This window comes from Xyrauchen texanus, chromosome 13, assembly GCF_025860055.1.
Source record: "Xyrauchen texanus isolate HMW12.3.18 chromosome 13, RBS_HiC_50CHRs, whole genome shotgun sequence".
Lineage (NCBI taxonomy): Eukaryota > Metazoa > Chordata > Actinopteri > Cypriniformes > Catostomidae > Xyrauchen > Xyrauchen texanus.
Window position 1 is genome coordinate 42,887,705 of NC_068288.1, and position 19,678 is coordinate 42,907,382.

The window sequence follows — 19,678 nt, forward strand, 5'->3', positions numbered from 1 at the left end:
TATACTGTTGCATAAGCAAAATGTGTTCCCCCGGCAAACTACTTGGACAAACAAGCAGGTAAACACACGATTAAGTTACACACACGATAAAATCTTGGTTTCAAGTCTGTAATTATGTCTCATCTGCAGTCAAAGGAATATGCATGACATTCTTTCTTTCCCAGAACACAAATGCAGATATTGTAATGGACATATGATGTCTGTTTGTGCATACAATAGACCTTATTCACGTTAGCGCCATGTTTGATTTTTAATGGAAATGACAACGAAGCTGTGGGGGATAAACTTACAGTCTCTTCAATGGCACGAATGGTATAAAGCAGTAAAAAGCTTCTAGATCACATCTGATTTTCCTTATCTGAATATCTGAGTTTTGAACGTGGAACGATCCTGAAAAAACTTTAAACTGCAGTACAGCCCATTGAACAGATTTTAAATCTATGCCTCACAGCCTCGCTGTCTCGCAGCCTCATTAAAAACCAAAGATGGCGCTAGCGTGAATAAGGTCTACGGAAGTGAATGGTGACCAAAACATTTAAGCTCCAAAAAGCACATAAAGCCAGCATAAAAGTAATCCACATGACTCCAGTGGTTTAATCCATGTCTTCTGAATTGATTTCGGGTAAGAACACACCAACAAATAGCTCCTTTTTCACTATAAATCATGACATCTGCAGTCTCCTCGGCGATCGTGATTTCAAGGTCGATTACACTTTCTAGCACCATCTAGCACCACAAAGGTTATAATTAACCTTTACTTCACACCTCCAACTTTGACCTTGATGAGGTGACATTTATGTCTTAGAAACTGGCCCTTAACATTTCATTTGATCAAAACATGTTCTATTTTAACCTTCAATCCTAAAAGAAAACATTTTTGTTTTGGCAGCAGTGTGGGCAGGCAACAGCATGCTAGATAATACACACTGCTGGCTAAAAAGTCATATCTCTAGGGGTGGAATTTCCCCAGAGTAACACAATTAGCCAATTTGGTTACATAATAAAGACACCCCCAATGTTCGAAATGAATCAATCACAAGTGCAAATATTATCTAAAAAAGAAAGTATTTTAAACATTTCCCTATGCAACCCACTACCTCCAGTTTCAGATCCTCTCTACCATCCAGATCTTTAATATGCTAATGTGTGCCCTTAAAGGAATAGTTCACCCAAAAATAAAAATTACATAATTTACTCACCCTCATGTTGTTACAAACCCACATGACTTTTTTTTTTTTTTTTGGTGAAACACAAGAGATGTTAGGCACAATGTTAGCTTCAGTCACCATTCACTTTCACAGCACCTTTTCCATACAATGAAAGTGAATGTGTGGCTTTTATTCTGCCTTACATTTCCTGACCTTTTGGGTTCTACAGAAGGAAGTCATAAGAGTTTGGAAACAACTTGAACTTCATGTTCAAAAATGTAAATATTTTGGGTGAACAGCCCCTTTTAGACTTGACTCTACAGCTAAAACTTTCAATCATTTTTCATCTGACATTTTAATGAGGGAGGATCCATAAAGGTCAATATTTCTAAAGATTTTTAGTCTTAAAAAAAGAAAACACTCAGGCATCTCTTCAGATGGTTATGTGCATAAAATAGCTTTATTTTCAACAGATCAGAGCTTGCATGTAGAAATCAATGATTCATTGACTTCTCCATTACATCAGTGATATGATTTATCTGGATATGGCCAAACAAAGCAGCAGATTTGTATTATTTTTCACCATGGAAGTAATGCATGGCTTATTCACATCCCGTTAACTAATCCTGAACATCCTTCTACAAAACATAAATAGATTAGACTTAAAAAAAGGTCTAAAAGGAAACTCTTTAAAAAAAATCTCTTGATACACTAACAGCCTTTGGATTTTTGCACTATTGTGTATAAAACAAAATCTAAAAACCATAAAAATTATCACATGTACCACAGCTGAGAGGGGGAGAAAGCCCCAACCTGAAGGCAGGCAATAAAATATAAATTATTTTTTAAAATACCGTTAAAAGAATTAAGAACATCTACAAAAACACTGAAGAGACAAAAAGATAGTATAAGCATTGGTCATTGTTCTCAAACAGATACAACAGAGTTTCACGTACATCTTTTACATCAAAAAGTGAATATTGGGAGGAAATATAAGAAAATTAAACCTTTGGATTTTGGCATTTAAATATTTGGTAAATAAAAAAAGGCTTTCAAGAAACGGTTAAGTACCAAAATTTAAAATTTCATTCAAATGGCTATTTACACACAGATCACTGGATGTTTAATATCCGTTTGCGGCAAGCAGATTTTCAAATCAACAGCAAAACCTGTACCAGATAAAGTAGCTTAGCTGACAGTCAAGCAGCACTGTAGTGGACCTAGTCTCTGAAATCACTTTTATAAAACCACCACAGCTATTACATTGGATATGTGGAATGTACATTATCCTCCGACACATTGATCGAAATAGGTATACATTAGTACAGCACGCTGATTTCAAATGTTGCTCTCCGTAGCAAAACACACAATTTAATTTCAAATATATACTGTATGCCCTCAATTTGGTTCATCTTAGATATTTAATAAGATCAACAGCACACCTTTAAAAACAAAAGACATTTTAAAATGAAAAAGTCTACCAAAACCACCCATCTGTAGCTCCAATCAGGACACTGATACAGGTGGTTAAAACTGTCAATTTGTGATCCAAAGACTTTAACCTGTGAAAGCTCCATTGCACCTTGTAGTGTTTTGAAAATAAATGGGCACAATGGGCCACGTGATACAGGCAAAGAAAATTGAGATGGAGCAAAAACAAAAAGACAAAATCATCTTTTGAATGGAGCATTTTTGGCAACAGACGCTATCCTCTCATGAGTCACATTTCATTGAGATTTCAATGCAAATGTCCAGTCAGTAATTATTCCTGTGAGGTCCTTCTGTGTTTGTCATGGTTCATGAGAGGCTGGCTGCGGCCCGTTGGGCCGAGGCACTTTGTGAGCTTATGGTTCAGTGGATAGAAAGAGAGAGAAAGTGTGTATGTACGCTCATGCATAGATTTCTGTGGTGGGCGCTTTCTTGTAGATGGGTGTCTTGCCAAGGTCGTAACTTCCTTCGTCCTTTTTCTTGATGCGGAGAACAAAGTAGACGAGGAGGATGATGAGGAAGATGGCGAAGATGAGACCAACTGCTGCGCCAGCAATAACCGCTATAGCACAGAAACAGAAATGTGAGGAGGCATAACCAAAAAAAACAACGTATTTCCTGCTTTGATTTTTAATATACAGTGGCCCTCGAGCCACACAATTTAAAAATGAATGAATGTCATCGCATTAGATAACGAAACATCATAGACATGTGGTATTTACAGTGCTGTGAAAAAGTATTTGCTCCCATCCTGACAAAACAAAATCTGACAAAATAGTTTTAAAATTATACAAGTTATTGAAGCAAAAAGTTATCCAAAACCAACTGGGCCTGTGTGAAAAAGTACTTGCCCTTAGTTACTAAATCCATAATGGGGTTCAGATGGAATAGACACACCCAAGCCTGATTAATGCCAACCCTGAATCAACACCTAAACAGAACTTTTTAAGTAGCATGAAGTTGCCAAAAAGTTATCACCCAGTAGCACACTATGCCAAGGTCAAAAGAAATTCCAGAAATGTTCTGTGGACTGATGAGTCAAAAGTGGAACTGTTTGTAAGACAGGTGTCCCATTACAACTGGTGTAAATCAAACACAGAATTCCACAAAAAGAACATCAAACCTATAGTCAAGCATGCTGGTATTAGTGTGATAGTGTGGGGATGCTTTGCTGCTTCATGGCCAGGGCGAATTGCAATAATTGAGAAAAACTAAACCAGTTCTGCAAAGAAGAGTGGGCCAAAATTCCACCACAGCGTTGTGAAAGACTGATCCTCCAGTTATCGGTAGTGTTTGGTGGCACAACCAGCTATTAAGTTTAAGGGGGCAGTTAGTTTTTCTTTTTGCTTCAACACACACACACACACGCACGCACACGCGCACCCTTAGTTTTATGTTATATTTCGTTTGAAGAACTAAAAACATTTAGTATGAAAAATACACAAAAATAGAAGAAATCAGGAATGGGCAAACACTTTCAGCATTAGGACCAGTTGGTTAATGGTATTTATCCAGGTAATTACCACAATGGCTCAGATAAGTTAATTCTGAGAAAATGCATTAATTCAGTGTCCAAATACTTTTGAGGCAACTGTAATACTGAACCTTTGTAAATAAAATAATTGAAATATTTTAGCTGTATGTAAACATTAAACTGTGTCCTTACCTGCAAGCACCTCTGTATTACTGAAGAAGCCCTCGTCTCCAGCATGCGACATGTGCACATTACTGCTTTGAGAATCATCTTGGTGTGGTAGTTTACCCAGTGCAACCTCATTGTTCTTGATCAGCACTTCATCATTAATAGTGGGCTTTGGGGGAACTGGACGCTCACGATCAGGGATCAAGTTATTGATGACCTCATTCTGAGAAAAGGAGGATATGGTCAGGACAACGTTTGATGCACAGGTTAGTCAACCTTTTAAATTGTATACCATTTCAAAAGGCGATATTTTGCCACTGCCTTTAAAACAGCCAATGGGTGATGCTCACAAATCATATTTAACCCCAAATCAGAACAAAAATATGAATTTATAGTTCGTATACAGAAAATTAAGCCAGCATTTACAACCATTACGATTTTTTGCATTATGACATTATTTTCAGGACACTTCAGCAAATTTTACTCCCCAATTTTCATTGCCGTTAACGCGTTGGAACGTTTAACTTTTACTACTCCCATTAATTTCATGTTTTCATGTTCAATTTGATGATTGCCATTGCTGTTACATGATCACATTTTGGCTGCATTGTAGTAGAAAAAAAAAAAAAAAAAAAAAGATTTGTACAATAATGTTTTTTATTAAAATTGGCAAAATGTGATGTATAAATGCATCAACTTAAATAAGAATCTTTTTTTTTTTTTTTTGCATTGCAGTAATGAGAACTGGTGGGTGAAATGTGCACAACTGTCATTAAAAAGATTTACCAATATTAGCCAGGTTATTTTCATTAGGTCACCCCAAAGTTACCACTGTAAGTGCCGTACAATTTGATGCATTCTGTAGATCCACTACAAAACACTACTTTTACTCAATATCTTTGTTGTTAGTTAAAATATCTTAACAGCCATAAAACTTGTTTTAAGATAAAAGGTGTTGTGAATACAAGTGTATTTTTTATTGTTCCACTTTCTATCCCACCCCCACTCGTTTTAAGCATAAATCTCAATCAATATTATTGCATTACTATTTTCATATTTTCTAACAGCCCATTTTTGCTGCACCCAAATAATAGTTTTCCCAATTTGTAGATGAAATTTGACAACATTTGAAAACATTATTAGAGAAGATGGCTAAGAGATTTGAGGGATAATTACCTCTTTATCTGGGGTGAACGCTGCATCCCCAGAGCCTGACATGTCATCATCTTCTTCAAAACCATCCTCATCGTCAGTTGTTGGGTTTACGTCAGCGAACTCAAAATCTCCGTTTATAGAATCACCGGATGAATTGAGATCAAAGGACAACTTATTTTCCAGAGGTACCCATGTTTCCATTTCTCGTACCTGCAACGAGATGGACAAAAAAATAAATTAATGTATTTACACCAGGTCAATATATGCTTAACTGCACTTATTTCAAGCCAAATTATCAAAGAAAAAAAAATTACAAATTCACTCCTGGGAAATGTAGCTGTGTGCAGACATCAGAAACAAAGAATTATCACGCAATGATAAAACTACGTTTAAATGAGCATTTACAATTATTTAGTCCTTTTCTAATAGTGTCAAAATCATCTAGATGCTAGGTTACTCCTAAAAGATGTCAAAATAAATTTGCGTCGATTTTTGATAACAGCCTTTTATAGCTACAGAGTTTTCTAAAGAATATCAAATTCGTGCAAATTATTTCTGATACCCCTTTAATGTTAAGGAGGTTACAGTCCAAACCTTTATCTATGGCATCTGAGAGGGCACTTTAATGTAACTGAGAGACATCAACGCTGCTTAATCACGTTACAGACCCATTTGGCCAAACACAGAGAATGGGGCTTAAACTGAAAACCCATTTAATGGTATAAGCCTATTAGAGTAAGTAGAACACAAATCTTGATTCACGTTCCATCTATTTATCTCCTATCTTACTGTATCGGTCTCGCTCAAGAGCCATTAAGGGAGGGTTCGAGCCAAGTCTGGGACAGGTGGCAATTTTTATTTTCGATGTTGCTATGGTTGCAAGAGTTCCAAACATAAAAAAAGTATCCAAGAGTACCAAAACACGAAGCAGCTATGCGTCATTTTGGCACCATGTTCAAAGAAACAATCAATTTTCACACACTAACATGACTCACCTATCTGCCTACATGTTTGGGCCTGTGGACTATATTCATACCAGGGTTGGGAACTGGTTCCCTTTCAACTGATGAATAGATTTTCCTGAATTGCTAGTCAAAGAACTCCAACAGTAACAAAAAATAAAGGTTCTTGTAAACCTGCTTAATGCTGTTTGCCTCCATTTTGAAGAGTTTGGGGGCAAATTAGACCATCCACTAAAAGCAATTTTTTTAAAAATATATAATAGGGAAAATATTTTTTTTAGGTGGAATTTCAACACTCTCAAATTCAGGAATTGGAATTTTAAAAGACATTCTGAATTTAGCTCACAACCCTGATCAACACACTTTTGTACTGTTTATTTTGTACTGCAATCACTCTACCTATCACCTTACAACGAGTCAGAGGGGTTAGCAAGTTACTGCAGGTTTGTCAGTATTGTGTAAAAACATTGAAAGGATTCATCAGACAAGGGCTGAGGTTATTTATCGGTCTCACTCTCATACTCGCCATCAAAAACAGATTTCTCAAACATGACTCACTGAAAAGTTGCGCATCACAAACATCCTTAATGCATAGGTGCATACTCTTGCCAGCTAACAGAGTAACCACACTTAACAAATATTACACACAACCATAAGTCAGCCCACATGCAAACACACCTTACTGACGATTCAAAACATATGCACTCAAATAGAACAAAAAAACGAGTTTAAAAGAAATCTATTCGAAATACAAACACATATTACACGACAAACTTCTTACATTAAATGGCTCTAGTCACTCTAGTGAGGGTTTTTAAAATGGAGACCAGAATAAAGACCAGAGGGGCTGGCTCATTTTCCAGGAAAACTAGGATCATGCAAATAGCACATGCAACTGCAAGTTAGCTCTAGCCTGCTCGGTTGTTCAAACATAAAGAAAAAGGGAGCGCGAGAGAGCATACGAGAAAGTCAAAAACCACAAGAGGGTGTGGGGGGAGAGACTGACATACTTTATGGTTTTCAGCATTACAGTGCTGTGAAACCCCACTCCAAAATCCCCTTACATAAAGAAACAGCTCAGAGAGAGAAAAAAAAAAAAAGTACAGAGGATGCCCCCTGACTAAAACCATGGTTTAAACTGATGGTAAAATTCTCATAAGCAACACACTGACAATAAACCACTTGAAAATAATTTAACAAAATCACACCAACCTAACTGAAGTCTATAGAAAGTCCCCCACAATTCTTACAAGGCAGGAAATAAATGCTAAGTTCTCAGCAATAATCAGAAAAACCCCACCAGCATTTAAAAGAACCATCAGTGTTTACATGCACACCAATATGTTGATTACTACCAAAAAATCCGACAACACAAGAAAATTGTTGATTAGAAATAAATTATTATTCAGTAACAGTAGGCATGGAACAAAACATTTAGCTCAAGATTAGTTTCTATATACAATTTGAGGTTCACTATTTGATATAATCTTGACTGAATTTAATTTCTTTTTTGAAAAATTATTGATCAAATTGCAAATTATAATTTCTTATCAGAATATAGTTCTCCAGTACACAATATAAATTCTCAAAGTACAAATAATAAGAGCTTCAGATTTAAATAATTGTCAACATTCATAACGGATTGCAATCAAAACATGTAAGGGACAGCTGTATATGATTTTATGGTTTTACATAACTTTCAGATAGTCTGCGTCTTGTCAACTACCAGTGTGTTCACAGGCGGTGGGTGAACGAACCGCAGGGTAAACTAGGCCTATATAGTTTACGTAACTGCTTTTACCTCACATGCAGCATAAATCATAACCCGAACGCATGGTTTGCTGCACATAGGGCTGGACGACAAGAGATATAGATATATATATATATATATATATATATACACACACACTATATAAAAAAAAAAATTAATCGATATCGACGATAAACACTTCATTTCGATTTTTAACCAATGTTCTACTTCTAGAAGATCAGATCACATATGTTGCTAAAAACAAAAGCAGTTCGGCAAAGTTATACACAACTTTCTAACGGCACCACAGTCCTGATTTCAACCAGTTAGGAAATAGTAATTGGTAGCTCTGCTATCATGGAAACCAGCAATGAGGCTCACTAGCCGCTAGCTATCCAGCTAATCTGATGTCGTTATGTGCAGAACAAGACAGCTATCGACTGAACACAACAGCATTGCTGTTTAGTTATGTACCATTTAGTTAAATGCTTTTTCGTGATCCACAGCGCTGTCACGGGCAAGAAAATGTATCTTCTAGTGATGTTTATTGATGGTTGGCAATACAGTTTATGGTGCAATACCGCCACCTACTGAGCTAAAGTGTGGAGCATCACGAGACAGTCTTTTGGTGGAGTCAAACGTCCGCCGAAGATGATGAAATTGGCGAACATTTATCTAAAAGAGGTCACAACATTTATAGGATTAAATCCTAAACTTTGTATACTTTAAAAAGGTAGCTTACCCAAAGGAAAGTTATGTTAACATTTACTCTTGAGGTCTAACAAACATGCGAAATGTATTTTCTCCCCCATTAATGGCACGTATATTGTGATAAATATTGATCTCGAATGACATGAAAAAAAATTATCTTAATCATATTTTTGCCCATATCGCCCAGCCCTAGCTGCACGTCATTTATAATGTTCTTTTTGTCAAATCCATTTTAGACAACCTCAATCCATTATGGGGCGTTACATCAGCAGATGTATCCAGTTTAGACAGTAAGACACTATTGTTTAGCTTCAAGAAGATTTATTTGGATTAACTGCATTTCTGTCTGTATTTAGCTGCAAGTCTTGTCTTTGTGTTGTTAGGTTTATTCCAGGACATAGACCTTGGATATATCCTAAGATAAATCTATTTAACATTTATTTTCTGTATTCATCATTTAATTTTTATTCATTTATAAAATGTAATTGTTCTACAAATCATGATTTATTGAAGTAACTTCCATCTGCTGGATCTCACTGAATCAAAAATATATCACACAAATTGAATGGTACTTCTCTGATGCTTTATAGAAGCATGACTGCCCCTGGTTGCTATATATTTCCATTGTTTGGAAAAGAGCAGTCTGAAAATGATATCTACTTTTGTGTTCCATGGAAGAAAGAGAACCAAACGTTTGGAAAAACATTGAGAATAAGTAAAGAGTGACAGAACTTTCATTTTGGGGTGAACCATCCCTTTAAGGACTGCCTATAATATTTGTTTAGTAAGACACAGGACTTTCAGATGTAAAGATGACACATGCATGTACATGTCCTACAGGTATGAGTACACTAGTGATCACTGAAATCTCCAGACACTTCTTCACAAAGTGAACTGTATAGCTAAGAAATGACTAAAGCCAAGCCTGTGTGAATTACCCAGCTTACTTAAAATATGTTTCAGTCAAGACTAGAAAAGCTGGGAGTAAATCTGACCATCTGCTGACAAATGGTCTGGCATCTGTTCCAGTGAGTCACAACGGTAGAGGTAAAGAGAAACAATAGCAATCAGTGACTCATAAATTACTATGGTGAACAGCACATAGCTTGTCTGTGGTTATCAGCTTTATGAGTTTAAAGGCCAATTTTTAAATAACTAGGACCATTGCAAATCTTAGTTTTAGCTTTGTTATTCTGTGTGATAAAGACATCGGTGATCCTTAAGTTTGTATTACAGTGAGGCTAGCGATATTACCCGCTCTCATCTCCTTTCTATCCTTTCAGGTCACAACTAATTACAGCCTTAGTGCTCAACACAAAGGCATCTGTCAGTCCCACCAATCGGATTTACCCGTGCATTGTCATCTGATCTCCTCGTGAGATACACATTTCTCGTCCAGTACAGGACAGAGGGAATGTCCTGCTTTGCAATCACAAACACACACTCACATGGCGCCAAAATTCCAGATTCCTTCCACCTTCATGTGAACTATTAATAGCACATTTTTTCCCCACACACAGTTGAATTTCAATAGTAGGGCGGAAAAGACTCATCTTTCTTAATAACGGCATTGTCCAAACAAATTCCAATTTCTCAATCGAACACCTGTTAACAGACCTGAAGCATAAGGGCACCTGAAGGAAACCAGATTGGTCTCTTCCTTCAAAATCTTCAACCAACCAAACCAAACAAAAAGGACTATTCAACCACACAGTCAACATCAGCCTCTTTTATCTCTCACAGGAAGTACGATCATCCTTTCCTGCTATCTGTTAGTGGCTTATTAATGAATACACTAAGCCTTTTTAAGACACAATGAGTCATTCTGAATGGACCAAACAATACAAACAACAGTATTGTGTGGTCTGGGCCTTTGTGACAACATGAAGCAGCCCATCAAAAGCATAGTTTGCTTTACTGTCCTTCCTTGGCTGGTTAAAACTTGAGCTTAATATTAGACATTAAATTAAGCCATTTTGAATAGCTTCGGATTAGGGCTGCACAGTTAATCAAAATAAAATCGAAACTGCGATATGACCTTGTGCAATTATTAAACTGGAAGGGCTGCGATATAATTAAATAAATATTCTGCTCTCTTCAAATTTATTTGCACTGCAGTCTATTTTAAGTTAGAGCATTGTTGGTGTTTGACCGGTTCTGAAGTCCACAACTCCCTCTCATGCTTGGAGTAACAGAAGTGCTCAGAGTTCGGTTCTGTTTGCTTACGTGCTCCAAACGTTACATTTATGCATTTGGCAGACGCTTTTATCCAAAGCAACTTACAGTACACTTATTACTGGGACAATCCCCCCGGAGCAACCTGGAGTTAAGTGCCTTGCTCAAGGACACAATGGTGGTGGCTGTGGGGATCGAACCAACAACCTTCTGATTAACAGTTCTGTGGTTTAGTTCACTGCACCACCACCACCACTCCACATGCTTCATTTACACTAAACTGGCGCATCCTGCATGAAGCGTTTTTTATTATTATCTGAGGTAGCAGCATCTCAGTCTCCGCAAGGCACAGGTATCATAATAATAACATGGAATACAAGATTGGGAATAATTCAAACATCTTTATTAAATGATTGCGGAGCAAACGGCATTAACAGAAACACCTGTAGAGACCAGAAACATCTCATCCTACAGTCATTTGTTTACTTCACGAGAGATCGTGTCGCACTTATTACACTCCCCACGGAAACAAGTGAACTAATATTACCAACATCCAACAAAATAAAAAAGGAAGGAATGTAAATATATATCACACACACACACACCCCCCCCCCCCACGGAATAATAGAAATATGGAAATAACGTTCTGACTAAAATCCAAAATAAAATCAAAACTGTGTTATATTTTAGCATCTTCAAAGTGGCCACAATTGCATAGATTTCTCTGCTATACACATCTATATGCTGGGTACTTAGTGGCTGCTTATCTTAATTATTCGGACCAAGTCATCCATTTCAAAAACTTTTTTTTTTTTCTATAAAATTTTAGTTTTGTAATTAAATTCATATGTTGGAACAATTATATTTTTGTCTACAAAACAAGAAATTGCATACCTAGATATAGAATTATGCTTATAGAAAATATATCTTAACTGTCCTAAATCTAGGTTTCATTGTCTTTATGCATTAATATCATTCAATATTTTTTGTATTGATTTGGGGTTGAATATTAATTTTGTGGACAGAAGAGTGGATGACAGAGTTTCTCTGCTGAAAGTCCATTGCCAACACAACTACAACAAATGTCTTCCTTCTGCCAAAATAAACCATAGGTGGATAAAGTGGACAAAAACGTATAGTGAACAGATACAATGTGAAGGTGATGTGAATCTATTTTGGTCAAAATGAAACGCTTACTACTAGTGGTGCACCAATCAGGAAATTTGAGGCTGATAAGATCTCCAATTTTTTTTAACACCAAGATCAGCCGATACCGATGTTTTCTTAAAGTGCCCTTAGCCACACTTTTGTAAGTTATATGCTGCAGTTATACGTTTATGCCCCACATTGTAAAATTACGGTAACACTTCACAAAAAGGTTCCATTTGTTAACATTATTTAACAACATTGCCGTAGTTAATATGAACTAATGAACTTAATATTAGTTATAAGATTATCTAAAAGATTTTTACTTTTTAACACCATGCCAGCTTCTATGGCTATATTCATGGCAAGAGCCAGTTTACTTTTTCAAGAGTAAAACTAAAAAAGGTGTTTAAAGATACATTTTTATAAAAACCTTAAAACAACATTTGGATTTACTTTGTTAAACCCTTTTCAAAAGAGTCAACAGAATAATACAGTTTCCTCAAGTGTGTAGAAGTGTTACAGGCGAGTTTGACATGTTTAATGGATAGTGGGTTCTGACAGGATGGGCACTGCGGTGAATTTTCTCCAGATAGTATATATATTGGTGTGTGAGCCTTGCGTATCCTATCTGGCATCGAGTGGAATGACTTGATCCCAACGATTATTAAAAAGGAATACACGTCTTGTCCCAACAACAGGATTTATTTCCCGTAATTTGTTGTTTAAACACTGACCCCACTCCGACTGCCGTTTGTTTTTAGTGTATACGTTTAATGTTGGTTTTAGGCCTAAGAACGGAAAAGAGCATTTTACTGATTCTGAGGATAATGCTTCTTTGGCAGGTTTATCTGCTTGTTACCAGAGATTCCAGTGTGGCCAGGTACCCAGCAGATAATAATACTAAAATTCTTTGATTCCAGAGAGGAGATTTTTTTTTTTATATTCACGATTGTTGGGTGATTGATTGGTTTTTAATAGACTACAATGCTTCCATACATGATTTGGAATCAGTTATCATTAAATTATTTCTGTGGATCAGTCTCAATGAACTTCAGTGCTAGAAATAAAGCATTTGCCTCTGCTGTAAAAACTGAACTTATGTCAGGATGCATATGCCTGGACACAGTTGACTTGTTGCAAAGGCTGCTGCAACTTGATTTCCAGATTTTGATCCATCTGTGTATATTGGGATATGTTGTGGGAACACTGCTCTTATATCCAGGAATTGTTGATAATACTCATTCGGATGAGTTTTTGATTTTTTTGTTTCTCGTTTAATCTCAAAGTTCTCAAAAGTTGTATTAGTTGCACTATGTTTTTCATTAATGTACTACGATCTAACATGAACTAACGAAAATTATGATTAATAAATGCTGTAAAAATATATTTTTCATTGTTTGTTCATGATATTCTAATCTTAAAAGAAATAAAACCTTTTTATTAAGTCACCAAAATTACATTAATTGTGAATCGCTAACATGTATTTGTATTGAAAGTGGTTATTATTAGTTCTGTTGCCAATATAAAAATGTAATTATGACAGACTGGCAAACAGTAAAAACCATAAGAGCATCACACACAGCAGATATACTTTCAAAAATATATCCATTACAAGCTCTAAAACTGCTCCAGTAAGAAATCATATCTATGATTTGTTTACCGTCTTTGGCATCTTGTTGTAACACAAATCACTCATTAAGTAAATGCGTGCAGCTTCTTAATCCTCCCTGTGCAGTGAGTCACTACCGTAATGACACTAGAAAATGGGCAACAAACTATTCTTACACATTTTTAAAACAAAATGGCAAATTACATCATGTCTGAAAGTTTAAAAAGTAAAAAGATTGGCTGATTGTGCCTAGATTTAGGACCAATCAAGAATTTAAGACGAATATTGGCCGATTTCAATCGGTGGACAATTGATCGTTGCACCCCTACTTACTAGATTTTTTGTATTATTTAATGCTAATAATCATATCATGGTTCAAATTGCAATCTCAATATTTTCAAAATAATCTCCATTAGACTGTCCTAATCGTTTAGCCCTACTTAACAGGTTATTTGACATTCACCCATAATCTACACATATCAAGATGTACGTGGGAAGTTTGACTGAAAGACAACTAAAGCCTTCAGCTCCAAAACTAGACCACTGCTATTCAGAAAAAGAGCACTCACCAGTAGTACTTTTAAAAGATAAATTTAAATAATGAAGAACACAATCTGCAACACTGCAAGTTACTGGTCAATGTGTTATTTGATGTGAAAGAGGAACATGTGCTGTATTTGCAGGGATAGCAATGGCGAGTTTAGACTCACTTTGGTCTGGAGAACTGAAAAACACCCAGCCGGGTGTTTATTTGAATAATGGGTATTTTCAGGAGTACAAACATTGACACTCCAGGAAAAAACAAAGGTATGATGGAAATGTCAATGCGTAGGGGGAGGGTGTAGTTCACAAAGAAATTGTGGTCGGAAATTAATAAAGACAATTTAGATATCAGACAAACCCAAAGACAAAGGCTTGAGTTATTAAAAGTCCACAATCAATCAATTCCTCAGCAATTACTAGAACACCCCTACTATTACAGGACTACCAGAAGTGTAACATCTGATTTCTCACTCTCTACACTAACAAGTAGAACATTTTAATATTTAAAAAATAAAGAAAAGAGGAAGTCGTTATGAAGGACAGCTGGTAACTGGCTATCAACAATTCCAAATAAAGCCTGTCTAGCATATGGTTAATGACACCACAAGCAACAAAAGAGGAACTGCAATGGATGTGGTCTGTTAAAATACACTAGAATACACAGGGTTCCCTTTATATGGCCTTAAGGTATCTCTTTGGAATCGCTTTAACCTGAGCAGCAATACATTTTTTTTTTCCATGTACCAACATTCCAGCCTCAAAAGCAATTCAATATGCCAGTGGATAGCAATGACAGAAATCATGATTACAAAGTATTTATCATGTTCAGTCTTTCAGCTGCCAATCAGGTTAACCCTGCACTCCAAAAATATTTAAATGAATAAATACATAAAAGCAAAACCTATTATTATGCAAATATGCCCTACACATAATTCATACCACAGCCATTAGCAGGACACCTCGCATAATTATTCGATGACCAATACACAAGCAATACGTACAAGAACATATTTACAGAAGGAGGGATCTCCTATGGAATAAGTGTGTTAGAAAGACAGATGGAATTAGAGGAATTTAATCTATCTAGGGCTGGGCGATATGGGCAAAATTGTTATCACGATAGTCTTTCATATTGTTCGATATCGATATTTATCACGATATACACTGCACTATTTCAAAGTTGACGTAAGAAAAGAAAAAATGTATTCTAAACAGTCAAAATAGTCTCTACAAAACGGCACAGGGAGTCCAGAGACGGCCAAAGCAGTGGGGTCTGCGGCATCTTCAATCTTTAAATTAAAATTAAATATTTTTTATATTTCTTTAGATTCAGATACCAAAGTATGGGGCCATAGAAGCCCATTGTCACAAATGCTGTTGATTGAGCAACTTGTATTGAACCCTGAATATTACTTTAAAACTTCAGTAATTAGCAAAGTTGGAGTTTGAATAAAATTTTTGGCCTTGATTCTGGATATTAGAATAGCGCTTTTAACATTTATAACTTTTTTGGGGGGTATATATTCATGTACCACATATTACTTCAACTTGTCTCTTCTTTAAAACAAAAAAAACAAAAAAAAACAAAAAAGGTCTCCCAAGCAACCAAATTGGCCCGGTTGCTAGGGAGAGTAGAGTCACATGGGGTAACCTCCTCATGGTCGCTATAATGTGTGGTTCTCGCTCTCGGTTGGGGGTGTGGCTGCATCGGAAAATAGCGTGAAGCCTCCACACGTGCGATGTCTCCGCGGTAACGCACACAAGCCACAGGATAAGATGCACGGATTGACGGTCTCAGACGCGGAGGTAACGGAGATGTCCTCCACCACCCGGTTTGAGGGGTGAATTGGGAATTCCAAATTGGGGAGAAAAGGGGAGAGAGAAAAAAGAAGCTAAATTCCAGGTTACAGTGAGGCACTTACAATGGAGGTAAATGGGGCCAATTTTCGAAGGGTGCAAGGCAGAAATGTGAAGCTTTTAATTTTATAAAAGCACATGTATAATTGTTTTTTTAAGAAAAGGAACACAAATCCAAATGAACTTTTGCTGTAATCAGCATTATCCCACAAATGCTGTCGACTGAGTTTATCTTGATTTGAACCTGAATATTCCTGTTGAGTTCAAGCAACACTCTTGACCAGTGGTTGAAGAGTAGGGACTTGGATGAAAGATCTTCCCATGTTTGTGAAATCCCAAAAGAAGGCTGGTCAAGGTCAGGATGGGTCACATTCCTTAGGAAAACGCAAATGAATGGAGAGGGATGAAAGCAACACAGACACTTCTGCATGATTTCGAGGAATGTTGCGGCCTTCTCTGCCTCGAAGCACAATACGCTTGGTGTGTGCAGCCTTGTTCCTACAATCCCTCCTGAGATTAATATGATCCAATCACACCATCCAGTTTACTAAGAGGCCAGCCATTTCTCAACTGCCTTGCTAAACTCATGTTTCGGTGTTCCATGACTTAATTTCCATGTAAATTGCACAACACAGTATTACACTTTCAAACCCTCAACAGACAATTATTGAAGTCTGCTACTTCTGTTTGTGTTGAGATGAAGATAAATATATGTGATGTGTCTGACAACACCTTTCCAAAGGTCTGTAAAAACTGTTTTGACCAGAGCATTTGCATTTTGTCTTCAAATGTGTATGTATGTGTGTGACTGACTGACTATGGGCACTCACTGGGTGGCATTTGTCTTCTATTGCAGCCCTGCTCCCCACTAGCCGGCTGCACAGACATCTGCACCCAGCTATTCTTTTGATTTATGAAAGAACTGCCCAGCACAAAGCTGTGCCATCCCATTCACAGGTGCTTCATATAATGGATAGTTGGAAAAGTAAACCTCATAGACTGAACCATAACAGTGGGATGGACCCAATCTAAATCAAATAGAGGTAGTTATCCGTGCAGGATAAAAAGTGTCACATGAAAGCCAATGCAACTCATTAAGTTACTCAACACACAAGAATGAGCAAAACTAGCTGCGTGCAAAAGCCACGAAACTCGCTCTTTAAAACGTATAAAATAAATAACACGAAAGCCCAGAATTGTGTATCCATATTAATGATTGCTTGTTGTCTATTCTTATCAACAATTTAAAAGATACCCTTTCCTTTATGACAATTGCTAGAGTGCGCGCGCCTCAGAAAACATGACATAATAACCACTAAGATTTGTTTGGGCGCTTGACAAGTAAACTAAAGGTAAAACAAATTACAAACCTTCATTTAAACGCTCATTTTGTTGAAAAGATAACTTGAAAAGTCTTCCTGTTGTTTCATCAGGTATGTTGTCAAAGGGCTAAAGCATTAGCTAACACAAATATCTCATCTTTCCTTGACTGAAATTTAACCATGAAGAGTTGACAAAGCAAATGTTTTCTTTAAATGTGGTTATAAAAACAGATCAGCACAAATTTGAACACTGTATTTCTTAATTTTACTTGGCTGTTATACAATTATAGTCGTTAACTCACCGATTCTGCGAAGACAGCCACCGCTGACAAAACCAACATGAGGTAAACTTTCAACATCTTTTTCTCCAACTAAAAACCTCCAGCTGACGAAAGTTGACAGTTTTTAAAGTTCCAAATCACTCAATAAAAGCAGATTTTTTTATTATTATTATTATTCCTCGTTGAATTAGTCCTCTCTTACGATAATATGAAAAGGTTTGTTTTAAAACACAACAACTATTATCGTTGGTACACAGTGTATTCCTGTGTAATGATTGATCCCTGAGGTTATATACGCCAACTCAAAACCCCGCCCATTTCGGCTTGCAGCCAATCAGAATCACGGTGGTCGTGACATCATTTTTAAGGAAAGTCCACCGGACGCGACAGGCTGTTTTGCTTTCAAAAAAAAAAAAAAAAAAAAACTTTCGACGTTTCGAGTCTACAGATATTGAATGGGATAAAAAAACAAACAAAAAAAAAAACATGAAAACAGTCAAATTACTTTGTGATTAGCACTTATCTATATATATATAGATCAGTGGTGATTAGAGTAGTTTTACGAAGTTTAGGTGGTTTAAACAACTCTTTCAGAATCAGAATCAGCTTTATTGCCAAGTATGCTTACGCATACAAGTAATTTGTCTAGGTGACAGGAGCTTCCAGTCAACAACAATACAAACAATACCAAACAATTCATTCTTAATCATAAAATAATAATGAGTAATCTGATTGGTTCACATGGTATGTTCATACCAGAGCTCTACTTTGTATCTTTAAGTGCTTAAAATAAATTATATAAATCATATTATATATTAAGAATTAATCACTGACTTAATAGACTGGAAACGTTCGGTGTAAGTGACTTCCGGGATTTTTCTGAGCTCTGGAAAGCATTTTCAGGGAAGTGTAGATGAATTGAGGATAAATAAATAAAGGGGAGGGTAAAATGAGTTTTATAATTATATAATTTGTATATGATAAATATATAAAAAAGAAGGGATGTAGAAATGAGGTGTGAGGAGTCTGTTTGCTGTGTCCCGTTTGGAAGGCTGCATGCAAGGTAGGAGGAGGCGTCCTGTGAAGGCTGCAGTGTACCGAGTGTCCTCCTCAAATCTCGTTTAAATGAGACAGCCTTCGTAGGAAAAACAGAAACGGAACGTATCATGGTTGCTATGACAGCACGCCACACTTTAAAGTGTAACTAAACCCTAAACCAACTTTTTTTAGTTAATGATCTGTAAGAATGTGGCTTTATTAGTACTGGTCATTGATTCAAGTAATTTTTTTGACATTTGTGTATAAAGTGTTTTAATTCTACAATATATGGTGTAAGTGCTGCCCTCTTCAGGTTGAACGGTGGCTACTGCAGTTGAATTTTCCTATTGGCTGTTTGCGGTACTTCGTGCCGTAAACGGTGACAGCTGACGTAAGCAGGTTCCAACTCACCACACCCTTGGTACGAGCTACCACGCCCATGGCAGTATAAAAACCATCTGGTTTCATCAAAACCACTGTAGCGAGTCAGGAGTTGGAATTGCGAGTATTGAAAACGATCAGGATAGAGTATTTTAGCATCTATTTAGCATAGCATTTATATAGTTATTTAGATTATTTAGTGTAGTCTAGGTAGATAATTAGCATATTTGTTAGTGTAGTATTGTTAGAAGCATAGTTAGTTAGTAGCATAGTACTGCGTCAGTTAGGATAGCTTCAAGTTAGCGTAGATTATCTGTATTTAGTACAGTGGTCAGGATGGTACGTAGGTGTAATGTTCCTGGTTGCAACAGCACTGCTGGACTGTATTGCTTTCCATATAGACTTGGAAATTAGGCGCCAGGGGTTGCACGTCCTTGTTCTGGAAGACCGCGAGTTCCCGCCTAGAG

The 19,678-nt window shown here is 36.6% G+C and overlaps 1 protein-coding gene across 1 annotated transcript; it reads right to left on the reverse strand.

The window, feature by feature from the left end:
- Window positions 1-1,585: 1,585 nt before the first annotated feature.
- LOC127653971 (syndecan-4-like) lies at window positions 1,586-18,058 on the reverse strand. Its single transcript, XM_052140859.1, has 4 exons — window positions 17,814-18,058; window positions 5,455-5,643; window positions 4,303-4,501; window positions 1,586-3,198 (listed from the first exon to the last, which is right to left on the reverse strand). Exons 1-4 carry the CDS (start codon window positions 17,868-17,870, stop codon window positions 3,038-3,040), a joined length of 606 nt encoding a protein of 201 aa, XP_051996819.1. The 5' UTR covers window positions 17,871-18,058; the 3' UTR covers window positions 1,586-3,037.
- Between the last annotated feature and the right edge of the window lie 1,620 nt (window positions 18,059-19,678).

Excerpts from the sequence above, each read along its gene's own strand:
- LOC127653971 (XM_052140859.1), bottom strand. The coding sequence starts at position 17,870 with ATGTTGAAAGTTTACCTCATGTTGGTTTTGTCAGCGGTGGCTGTCTTC. Across the intron at positions 4,502-5,454 it reads CGTTCACCCCAGATAAAGAG|AATGAGGTCATCAATAACTT; the intron begins GTAATTATCCCT and ends TCCTTTTCTCAG. Across the intron at positions 3,199-4,302 it reads TAATACAGAGGTGCTTGCAG|CGGTTATTGCTGGCGCAGCA; the intron begins GTAAGGACACAG and ends TCTGTGCTATAG.